Raw genomic sequence first — 12,595 nt, 5'->3', positions numbered from 1 at the left:
AAGAAAGTTATGTACAACTACTAATGGTCATATGACCCTAGCTGAAAGCTGGTTAGGGTAGAATGTGGGCAGAAATATGCTGAACAAACCAGCCATGGATTGGTCAAGGATGCCGGGCCTGACATAAGCACATGGACCTAGATAGCAAAATTTGATACAGGCACCAACAATTGAAAGACTTGGAGAGGCAACATTAAGACCCGCAGCATGAAATCTCCACAAAGGAAAAATGAGGGAAAAGAATTTCAATTTTTGACCTAACTAGAGGTCCAATAGAAAAACCATTAGCAACAATGATTGAGGATGCATGACTTGCAACAGCGTTTGGTCAACTTCCATAGATATGCCAACATGCATACATCTATGTGGCCATATGGAAAATATAACACACTAGTTAAGATCTGCACAATCTGATGGCATACATTTGAAACAATGGCCAAACAGAACAGAAGATCCTATGCAACACATGAAGCTGCAGATATTTTGCTTCGAGACAATCAAATGCTAACAGAATTTTTTGATGAAAAAGTTAGATCCAATGAATATGCAGAGATAAAAGAGAAAAATCATAAAAAACAGTTAACCAGAAAGGCATAATAACAGAGTGGAAGAAAATAAGATGCCAATGCATACAGTATATGATGACAGTCTCTTTATTTCTCTAGAGCTATGCTGATGGTGACACATCTTTAAGCTTGTAATAGGACCGTAGTGACAAAAGTTTTTATCGGCAATTTCTTGTTTTTCAAAAACTCGTGAGAAATTGAAAAAATTTCATAAATCTTGCATTTTTTTGGGCAAAATCTTGGCAATAAAAAATTAATTAAAAAATATATATTTTTTTATAAAAAAATATTAATAAAAAATATTTAAAAATAAAAAGATAGGATTTTTTTGCGATAAATAGCCGTTTAAAACGTAAATATCGCGTTTAAATCACGGTACAACAACAACTACGCCTTCATCCCAAAACAATTGGGGTCGGCGATATGAACCAAAAAAGAAAATCATTCTGGGTCTTCCACATGAATCCTTCTCCTCCAATCATTTTTATCCAATGCCATGTCCTCGGTGAGGTTCAAAGCATTCATATCCTTGCCTATCACCTCCATCCATGTCTTCCTAGGCCTACCCCGATCTCTTTTAACTAATATATTTTTTCATTTCTCCATCATTCTAACTGGAGCATCATTAGGCCTTCGCCGAATATGTCCAAACCACCGTAAACGATTCTCTCTCATCTTATTTTCAATGGGTGCAACGCCTACCTTCTTACGTATCTCCTCGTTCCGAATCTTATCTTTTATTGTATTTCCACACATCCATCTCAGCGTTTAAATCACGGTATTTATGTTTTTTTCATAAATCTCGCAATATTTTGAAAATCTCGTGAAAAATTGCCGTTTTAAACTTTCAGGCAATTTCTCGCGATATTATCACGAGATTTTCATAAATCACGCAATATTTATCACACTGAATAGGACAAAGCAACAAGTAGAAACCCGAAATACAAATGGGAAGTTAAATTATCAATGCACATGGGGTACCTCAGGAACATGTGCTTCAAATCATTTTCCTCAATATAGATAGGAGGAGTGTAGACTGAGGTATATTGATGATGTAACATGTTCAAAAACTTGCAAGAGGATAGAGCACAAGTAGAAAACATAAAATACAATAGGAAATTTAAATTGTAAATTCACATTGGGTACGTCAAGGATGTGTTTCAAATAACTCTCAACATAGACAGGAGAAACACAAAAATAATAAACTTTTGGTTGTCTATGAGAACTAGCCGGAAGTGCGAGAACTCTAAACTACCATTACCAACAAGTTGAGGAGCTGAGCTACAACTAGCTGGTTAGTTGAACTACACTGGATTTCCATCCACTGTTTTTGTGTCAAAGAAGGCTGCCATGGTTGCATTGCAGAAAATAATAAAGGACTCGGCTGCATGAATGCACACTCATACACCCATGGACAGAGGGAAAGATGTGGGTCATGTGAACGAAAGATAAAATATTTACAGGAAAATAAGTCACTTCCAATAATCTATTGCAAAATTTGAGTAGCAAAATTCTACACCAGAACCGCATGAAAATCCTCTTGGAGGATTTTCAGACCTAAGAAGAGAACATGAAATAAAAAAAAAAAGAATAATCTACTCTCAAGGACCAAAATCTGTCAAGAAACTTTAATTTTATAAATACTCTAAAAAAATTAAGTAATATAATCTGCATGTTCAAGGAAATGCTCATACTCTGTTCCTTTCAATGCCTTGTATACATCATTCCAATTCTCAATCTGTTCTGATGGAGGTCTTGTGTGAATCTTCACCTGACGACTTTCCAGTTTCCTCACAGGCACTCTTAAAAATTCCTGTACTCCATATAGTTCCTGCATAGAAGTCCATAATATAATGATTTTTTCAAGTACATCCAAGGCAAAAATAGCAGAAAGAGCTGAAAACGGGATAATAAACACTGAAGAATAATACTAGTGAAAGTAACAGTAAAAACCTTTTGATTATTTATAAGATCCTCATAGTACAAAACTATATGGCGTGTGCTCTTGAAAAACTTCATCGAGTCCTCCAACACTTTCTCAACACCTTTCAGATTAGCTAGCAAGGTTGCAGTATTAATTACCGGTCTGTACATAGCAAGAACTTCTGCCTGTCTCAATGATTAAACCACGTAAAGTTTAGCTCATCATAAAACCTGAGGATTGACAGTAAATAACGAACAAGGGAAGAAACAGAAGAGACACCTCTTTTGCTGAATGCACATGTGACTTATGTGTTCCATTAAGTGGCTTTTTTTCTCTGTCATAAGCATTTGCTAGTACAGAGATGAGTCTGCGCAAAAGATTTCGCCGAAAAAGAAAAATGACTGAAACTCCCTGCCGATTGAAGTACTTGACGATTTCTCTGTGATATTCCATAACAGCCTACAATTGATTACTAGAAACATTAACACAATGAGAAGATCAAAGGACAAAAAAATGCAGATGCATGTGAAAAAATCTGATCCACGTCAAATATCTAAAACCAGTGAACAGACTACCAGTCACAAAAAAACATGATAATAGTGCTATCCAACTACAGTTACATCTAGAGCAATTATCTGTTTATCAACCAGCTCCTACTCAATCACCATTACCCGCAGCCTTAGTCCATCTTTTCATGAATTTGGTTCATTCTTGCCATATAGATATTTGTACGTTGTTAGCATCAAATGATACAAGTCATGCACATGAAGTTGCAATTTCCTTATTTGCTTTTTACCGTATAAATCCTGATGACGTAAATGTTTCCTTACATGCGCTTGAATAGGGCGGCACATGAGTCCAGCTCTGTCCAAGCCTGGGGTGGTCGCTTGTTTAGGAAAGGAACACTAGAGCTTGGCTGGAGCTTGAGCAAAGCTTCAACAACACCCTTGTTCAAGCTCAGCTGGGGTAAAGCTTGATCCGATTGTCTTTTATTAAAAGAATGTTGCTATACATTTTTAAGGTAGGCAGGATTCAAATCCGCCACCTCACAGCTAGAGGGCAAACATCCTAGCCTTTAGGGTAAGAGCTTATTTTTTTCACTCTTACACAACAAAAGACCAATATTACTGATATTGTAATATTATACAAGCTTAATCAGGCTTATCAGGCTTAATTGAGCTCATGTACTGGATCAAGCTCAGTTCTTTTATACTGATGAGTCTGGGCCAGTTGCTATGCTTGGGTGCCTAAACTGCACATACATGTTGACTAATGGATTTTTTGCTTTTGCAGATTCTACAGCTGGAGCTGCTGGACAACCATTCTTTTGGACATGTATACAATAATCTTTCTTGCTTCAATTTTTTTATACATAACTTCCCTTCCAGCCAGTGACTTAGATAGTCATAGACAGGGATAACATCTCCATGCCTTCATGATTACATGCCAACAAAAAGAGGAATACATAAGAAAGAAGGGAAACACAATAAAAAGGAACAGCATAAATTAGGCAAATGGGAGTTGATTCATCAGGTAACTAGCAACTGATTAACGAAGTGATAATTGGAAATGAACATATCAGAATAATGACTAGAATATTTTGACAGCTCTTATGTGCAATCAAATTTCTAGGAAACAACAGAAAACATTCATACGTAATTCACCTGGTTAAGCATCCACTTAAATCCAACTGCAGCCACGCATTCATTCTTTGCAGCACTACTCACCCATTCTAAGTTATACACTTTATCTAATGTCCTTTGAATGGTTGAGAAATTCTCTCTCCTCTCTTTCACAGAAAAGATCTCTCCATTTGAGCTAACATTTGGATGACTGTTTAACAAAGTTTCGAACCATCCACTTCCAGACCTTTGCACAGATAGGATGGCAAAAAAACGTACAGGAGAGCATGCACATTCGTCCCTATTGAAATCAATTTCACAAGTTTAATCTTCCTGCTCTAAAAACCAAGACCGAATACACAGATACTGAGGAAGATGGAACAAGTACAACCTGCTGTAAGTTTTAGGCTGTGGGAAATGTACAAAAAGTATATCTTCCTTTGGAACATCTGGTATTTTGCAATGTCCTTCTGTCGCTTCAAGTTTAGGCAATGGTACATACTGTGGTGCAATCCTTGTGCTTATTTGCTTCAAACAGATATAACAAATATAGACACCAAATGTCATAGCAAAAAACAGCACTACCATCCTTAACACAAAGACCGATCTCTTGGATGCCTTTAATGGAGAACCATCCTGCAAGAAGTCACAGTAAGAAAAGTAAAATATTTCATGGTGAAAAGATAACAGTGCATGGAAGGATCAGTATGGCCATTACCATGTTTCTGATACTGTGGATAAAAATAGATCATTATGTGACTGAAGTTTTTGAACCAATCTCCTTTGCGGACTTCCTAACTGCATTTTGCATTGGTGCACCTCTAAAACTCAATCAGCAACACCCCATAGAAAGGAGCTGCATATTTCACAGTTCAATCAATGGCAACAAATACCTGCATTACACCAAAAAAATTTAGAAGGAAAAAAGAACGGATAGTTTTATTTGTGTATTATAAGCAACAACAACTGTAGGCAAATTGCTTTATGTAACTGGCTACAACTGAAAAGCAAAAATAATTGTCAGTCTGAAGTGATCAGAGTAGGGAGATAGAAAAAGAATTGATGTAAGTGAAATCAAGACCATAGAAAGCAAGACAGACACAGCAAGCCACAACCAAGATCTACCACAAACACTCCATGTATAGCAAATAAGCAAGTAGACATATGTACAAAGACCGAAGAATCAACAGACCAGACAGAAATGCTAATAAAGAAAAGTCTTTCCTTTAGGTCGCTTATGCATGATGAAAACCACCATAACTTACAAACAAATGCCCACAATCTTCAGCAACGAACAGGCTCCACGTACGTTGTTTACCAAACCTAACTAAAACATGACCTAGAAAAGGTCCTTTCTTTTCATTTATGGCAAATATAGCCCACGGAATGGTATCAGCCTATCAGGTTAATAAACATAAGCTCTAAGCTAGCAGGCAATCCCACATCTACCACTTGGGGGTTCTATTCCAAGATTGTGGAGGAAGTTTGAATTCGCAAGAAATTGAACGCATTTTGTACAGCACTCATGGAGGCTACACATATTTTTCTTTTAATATATGGAAATATAGCCCAGGGAATGCCAACATGACATGATAAACTTAACGAGAAAATTGATAGTAGATCTGTCTTTTGGTCTTTGCGTGCAATTGGTACAATGGCTTCGCAGGCCATATTGACTAAGTCAAGAATGATGACACCCAGATAGTGAATGTGAAACTACCAACCCCAACATTGTGTTGAAGCATGCTTTCATTCTCATTAGTGGACAAAAGGAACTAACATCAACAGCCAAAAAATCCCATCTGCCACACCAAAACTACTTCACACACACAGAAAAAAACAACCATTGTAAACGCAATGACAGAAAGAATCTTGATCCGTGTACGATCTCTAGTACTACGATACCCTCAAAGCGAGAATGCCAAAGCTATGATCAAATAACTAAGTTCAATTGCTAGAATCCATTTTCAACACCAAACTACAAAAAATCCATCCCCAACGCAACAACGCCACAGCGTCGATCCAAGAACAATCCCAAACACCACAACCCATCCTCGACATCACAATGCCGCATCTTCCGATGGAATAATTTGCTCAAATGCTAGAGTCCTTTCTCCACGCACCGTTGCCGTGCACCACGAGAATAAAACTACACATTACACTTACCAACAAATCCCAACACTCCGATGACCTAATCCCTCTCTTCCCCGTTCCAAAAAGCATGGCTTAACCATTCATGATGTCCTAAAAAGAGCACCATTATAAAAAACACAGAGAGAGAGAGAGAGAGAGAGAAAGGAAACCAAACAATCCAAAGAACCAACCAATCAGACCCTAAACCCCAAACGAACGGAAACAAACAACACAAAGATTAACGGGTCGAAAAGTTTCCTCTCTTTCTCATGGAAACCAGCTCTTCTATCGCGAATTCCCAACAAATACAAACTAAAAAAAAAGATTCGCTTATACACATAAACAGGTTCAAGCTCGTACATACCAAAAACTTCATCTCATCGAAAGGGAAGAAATCTTCAACCACGTTTAACAACTCAAATCCCAGAAAATATAGAAATCGAGAGAGAGAGAGAGAGGGTTACTCGAGTGGGGGGAGGGCCAAGATTTCCGCAATTATTGAGAGAAACTGGTGATGGAGGAAGCTCGAAATCCGCGAGATGTAGGCGAGAATGGTTCAATCGAGAGAGAGAGAGAGAGAGAGAGAGAGAAATTAGAAAAAAAAAACAAAGGAAACACAAAATTTTATATAGTTTCTTTCTTATTTTGTTAAGAAAAAAAAAGGCGGGGCAAAAAAAGGAGAAGGTGGAGGGATGGGCGAGAAAGTCTGTCTGTTTGTACGGCGGACCCGTTCTCTCTCCTTCATCACGTGTCAGAGCGCTGGTGATTCACGTGTAGAATATTAGCGAAAAGTCTCATTTGCCCTTAATAACTCCAGTTATGCCATCCGTGGGTTTTTCGTTGGTTTGGGTTAAGGGCACAGTGACAAACGTTTTTATCGGCAATTTCTCGTTTTTCAAAAACTCGCGAGAAATTGAAAAAACTCCATAAATCTCTTGTTTTTCAGCAAAATCTCGGAAATAAAAAATATAAATTTAAAAATACAAAATGTATTTTTTATAAGAAAATATTAATAAAAATTATTTAAAAATAAAAATACATGATTTTTTTGCAATAAATAGTCATTTAAAACGTAAATAGCATGTTTAAATCACGGTATTTATGTTTTTTCATAAATCTTGCAACATTTTGAAAAATCTCGCGAGAAATTTCCATTTTAAACTTTCAAACAATTTCTCATGATATTATCGCAAGATTTTCGTAAATCTCGCGATATTTGTCACACTGGTTAAGGGTCACCGATACTTGCAAATGGTAGGGCTGAGAAATGAGATGAGCAGCTCATGGTTCGGTTCATGTTGGGCTCGTGAAGAGCTTATTCGAACTCATGAAATGGGCTCAACAAGCTCCAGCATGAACAAGTGAACACCCAATGAGCTTTAACAAATATATTTGTTTTGTAAGTGAGCTTGCTTGTGTTTAGCTGGTTTAGTTTGGGCTTTTCTTGAGCACATAAGTCTGAGCTTGGCTCGGCTCAATACAAGAAACAACCAAAGCTTCAACACCCTCGGTTAGGTTTGTTAGGCTCATTTACCAGCTCTACTCACTAGGGTTATATTTTCAAGTTTGATGCAATGTCTCAAATTTTGTTCTCGCAAAATATCATGATAGGTTCGAAAAACGGTTTATTTTTTATGAAGAAAATACATGTATAGAGATGGATTATAGAAAAAATATCACAAACTTTTTGTCTCATTAAATCACGATAAATGCATGATATTTTCAAAATAAAGGTTTTTTATAAAGATAGTTAACAGTTTATGTGGCATACGTATGGAACAGTTGGTGAATTCGGTGAGTAAATTTAGCCCAATTGAGAAAGGCATGGTTTGATACAGACCAGTACGAATCTGCAAACTCTTAAGCTGGTAGGCTCGGCTAGTATCTAATTCAAGTTCCATGTTTTTAAAGAATCAGGGGAGTCAGTGTATTGAACCTAGACCGAGCATGTAACAAACGGCTCGGTCAAGTTGGTCTTATTGAGTATCATACCAAAGTCATGTTAGACCTTTAGGCATGCTGACTTTTGCTTGGTTGCCTAGCCGGCCGAGCCTAGCCACTGAACATGACCTAGACCAGGCTGGTTTAATTTAGGTTCAGTGATAGACCTGGCTAGAGTATAGACTCCACAGAAGACTGCACCAAAACCGAGACAACTAAACTAAAATTAAGCTATTTGGTTCGAGGAATCTAACCCAACCCGACACAAGGATATAATTGTCATTTTTTGGCATCAAAATAGCCAACTGTTAGGGGATAGACAGATCATTTTGGAACTTTAAGGGACACACATGCCATTTCTGGTAATGCGATTGATATTGTGGACTATTCCTCGGTTGCAAACTTGGAAGTAGGATCAAGGATGGTGGCGAATCTAAACCTACTTAATATATGGTTTGGATCAAAGGATCATGATTCAGATCTTAATTAACGGATCCAGATCCAATCTTGATGTTCGGCTCTTGATTCATATAGCTCATGTACTATTTAGGCTCCATATCATGTATTTGGGCCTGATCAAGAGGGAAATGGATCCTATATAACCTGATATGAAGTTGTCAACTTCGGCTTTGATCCGTTTGGATCATGGAGGCATTCTTATGGGTTTTAAAAATATGAGACAGATCCAAACCCGATTCAGATCAAATGTAAATTCAGTGAGAATCCTAGTGATACGGGTCGGATATAGACCGATTCTAGCCAAATTCAGTAAGAGAGATGACATCCAATTAATAGTCAGAATTGGCTTCGGGTTCCAGAGTCTAAAGCGAATCTAGTTATATCAAATAAAAACTAAAAAGCGTGTCCTAACTATTTAAGCTGGTACGATCCGATTCCTCTATTGTTCTTTTAAAGTCCAAAATCTGAATCTGATAAGGTCGGATTCAGTAAGGATTACATCCGAACCAAATCCAACCCGTTACATCCTTACCTCAGACAATTTCACTTCACAACAAAGTAGGAGAATCGATAGATAATAAGTTTGACTTGGTCAATGATCCATATTAAAATCCAGTGTCCGGTATGGTTTTTTTTATAATTTAGAACCCTCGCCCAGAGAACTGGGTCACTTAATGGGTCTGACCTCCAGCAAGGTAAACCTGGGGTGGGGTCACTGAAAACCAAATTCTTACTGAGCCCACCAGTTAAAGGCATCCCCACAACCAGTGGGAGACGAACCTGGGACGAAAGGGTCAGCACCTTCTTCCCAGCCCCCCGTGCCATTCAAGCAATCCCAATGGGTGTCCTGGGTCCAGTATGTTGTCTTGAACATATAAGACCACCTATGATCCAGGCCAAGCATGCATAAGTTGGATCTCAGTCTGCCCGTTTTTATATTGTGTATAACCAACAAAGAAAGGAAGGATAGGGATTATAGAGGAAAAGAAATGGATCCGAACCTAGGTAGACCTCATTTATGGCTGGAGATGGATCAGGACATGAACCACATCTGTCAACCTAGATCTGGACCATTGAGGGACCCGCCAGTGTGGACCCCATATCCACGAAGGAAATTGGTCATGCTAAATTTGGTGGTTCCCTTAGGAGCAGCAAGATACCCAGATCTAAATCCGTACAGGAAGAGGATATTATTGCCTTGGCAGTTGGCACCTCGTGCTTTGCATTTAGCGAAATTATGTCGTGGTCCAAAACATGATGGTTTCGGACCCTCGTGATTGTGGGAGCATGCTCCTTCATCATGTGTAGGGTCCATACTCCAAGAGAACAACCCTATTGTTTGTAGCTACCAATCCACATTGTAGGTCTTTAGGATTCCCTCTAGTTAAATTAGGGTCACATGTGAATGGGTCTCACTTTAAACTTCGAAGCAGATGCATGGTCTAAATCATGGATCAGATCCAAGATGAACCATTTGATCCAGATCATTCTACACCAGATTTGGAACTAATTCCAGATCTAGATCTCAACTAGTGTTTAGTTAATCATATACACAAATTCATTCACGTAACAAAAGGATGCACATAGAATATATAATATTTGATAATCAGGACAAGATCCAAATTCAAATTAGGTTGGGAAAAAAATCATAGTGTGTCGGATAAATATGGAGAGTCCTCAGCTCTTTAAGTTCCGGTCTAAAGTTGGATTCATAGCTTATGTTTGTGTCTGAGCCCATCTCAAGATGGTTCATCTTCAGCCTGGACACATGGTCAGGTACCTAATGGATAATTGGGTACCGGACCTGGGATGGTCGGGTTTGGGCTGCCTATGCAGCCCGAGGCACCGAGCATGACCTAGTCCAAGTAGCAAACATTTAAGGCCGGTTTTGGATATGGGTTAAAGAACGTATCCCTGGAGCATGATCCAGCCTGGCCCAAGAGCAGCCGGATCTAGAAGAGTTCCACCCGAATCAAGCTGACCCGAGCCTGATAAGACAACTGGATGAACCCGAAGATAATAAAGCATTAAGCCTCTCAGGTCGTCATGGGCACCGGCTCGGGTGGGCCGATATCCACCCCTACTTAGGGATGCAGTGGCATTTTGGTGCATTGGCACAAAATCCAGGTGTTTTCTTATGTTTGAAATATACCCTAAGTTGTACATTATCTTATTTCTTATATTTACATAGACTTGTGCAATAGACCATTGGGTTGTGAGAAGATTGCCTATTTATTGCAATAAACAAATAAATAAATGGTTGTCTCAAAACTTTATGCTCTAGAAGACAACAATGAATAACCATGATATCTCATATTTCATTTGTCAACAAAATTACACTACAAGAAATATGCAGATTAGCGACGGATGTTATCCGACGATAATTCATCATAAATCTGTCGCTAATCCATTTAACGACAGAGTGACGATGACTTAGCGATGGATAGCGTTCATCGCAATCTTTTGGTCACTAATTAGCGACATAACTATTTTTTTGCTACTTTCGTCGTTAATTCATGAATTAACGAATGTCATAATCCGTCGCTAAATAAAGACTGATTTAGTTTTGTAATAGATACATATCCGTCGATAATCCGTCGCTAAAATTTCACGATGGATATGTTTTCGTCGTTAAATTCCATCGCCAATTTATCGACATATTATATTTTATCGCAAAACATCGGCTGATTCAGTTTTAGAGACAGATTAATATCCATCTCTAATCTGTCGCTACATTCACAATGAATATTAGCGATGGATAATATCCGTCGCTAATCTGTTAAAAAAATTTTAAAAAATAAATAAAAATTTTATTTGAAATATAAATATCGAAAAAAAAAATCTCGTTATACAATTTATATAACCCGTGTATAAAAAATAAAGTATACATAAAAAAGACATATACAAAGCAGGTGAAACAAATTTAGCACAAGCTATAAGTAAAACAAATTTAACAACCCACTATAATCCTCGCCAAGTTCTAATTAGTTACAAGTGAACATATACAAAGAGTTTTGTTTGAAATAACAAGTACGTGAAACAAATTCAACACATAAATCTAGTCATCGCCAAGATTTGGAGCATCATCATCTTCATTGTCTCAATATGCCCCTTCTTCCATGCCTCCATCAGCTCATCTACGTTGATCATCTTCAGCATCCTACAAGAGAACCAAAATGTTAGTATTGATAAACAAAATATAATAAAATGAATTATATGCAATGCACCTAATCTAAGGCAATCAAAGTAACATGGCTGAATGACACATAGACTAGCAATAAAGTGAATGACATTAACAAAATTCAGATATGTGTTCTAAAGCTGACAAAAAAATCACAGTGATTCAATCATGCAGATATGTGTTCTAAGGTTGTCAAAAAAATGTCATAGTGATTCAAGCATGCATATATGGTTTATAAGGCTGTCAAATAAATGTGTTATGTATCACAATCATGCATATATATATATTATAAGGTAGTAAAAAAACTTTCATAGTGATGAAATCATGCATATATGTGTTATACGACAGTAAAAAAAATTCAGTGATGAAATCATGCTTATATGAGTTCTAAGATTGTCAAAAAACTTTCATAGTGATTCAATCATGCATATATGTGTTATAAGATAGTCAAAAAACTTTTATAGTGATGAAATCATGTTTATATGTGTTATAAGGCAGTCAAAAAACTTTCATAGTGATGAAATCATGCTTATATATGTTCTAAAGTTATCAAAAAACTTTCATAGTGATTCAATCATGCATATATGTGTTATAATGCAGTAAAAAAACTTTCATAATGATGAAATTATGCTTATATGTGTTCTAAGGTTGTCAAAAAACTTTCATAGTGATTCAATCATGCATATATGTGTTATAAGGCAGTCAAAAAACTTTCATAGTGATGAAATCATGTTTATATGTGTTCTAAGATTATCAAAAAACTTTTATA

General features: G+C 37.2%; 1 protein-coding gene across 1 annotated transcript; it reads right to left on the bottom strand.

Annotated features, from left to right (window-relative positions):
• Window positions 1-233: 233 nt before the first annotated feature.
• On the bottom strand, window positions 234-6,867 carry LOC149819720 (uncharacterized). Its single transcript, XM_089982969.1, has 7 exons — window positions 6,610-6,867; window positions 4,831-5,005; window positions 4,504-4,748; window positions 4,155-4,413; window positions 2,770-2,949; window positions 2,520-2,675; window positions 234-2,397 (listed from the first exon to the last, which is right to left on the bottom strand). The coding sequence occupies exons 2-7, from the start codon at window positions 4,831-4,833 to the stop codon at window positions 2,221-2,223; spliced, it is 1,020 nt and encodes a 339-aa protein (XP_089839095.1). The 5' UTR covers window positions 4,834-5,005; window positions 6,610-6,867; the 3' UTR covers window positions 234-2,220.
• Between the last annotated feature and the right edge of the window lie 5,728 nt (window positions 6,868-12,595).

Source organism: Nuphar pumila, chromosome 12 (assembly GCF_984573655.1).
Source record: "Nuphar pumila chromosome 12, dmNupPumi1.hap1.1, whole genome shotgun sequence".
Lineage (NCBI taxonomy): Eukaryota > Viridiplantae > Streptophyta > Magnoliopsida > Nymphaeales > Nymphaeaceae > Nuphar > Nuphar pumila.
This window is presented reverse-complemented; position numbering and strand designations above follow the sequence as displayed.

Coding starts and splice junctions, on each gene's coding strand:
- LOC149819720 (XM_089982969.1), bottom strand. Junction 2,676..2,769: donor ATGTGCATTCAGCAAAAGAG/GTGTCTCTTCTG, acceptor TCATTGAGACAG/GCAGAAGTTCTTGCTATGTA. Junction 2,398..2,519: donor ATCTTATAAATAATCAAAAG/GTTTTTACTGTT, acceptor ACTTCTATGCAG/GAACTATATGGAGTACAGGA.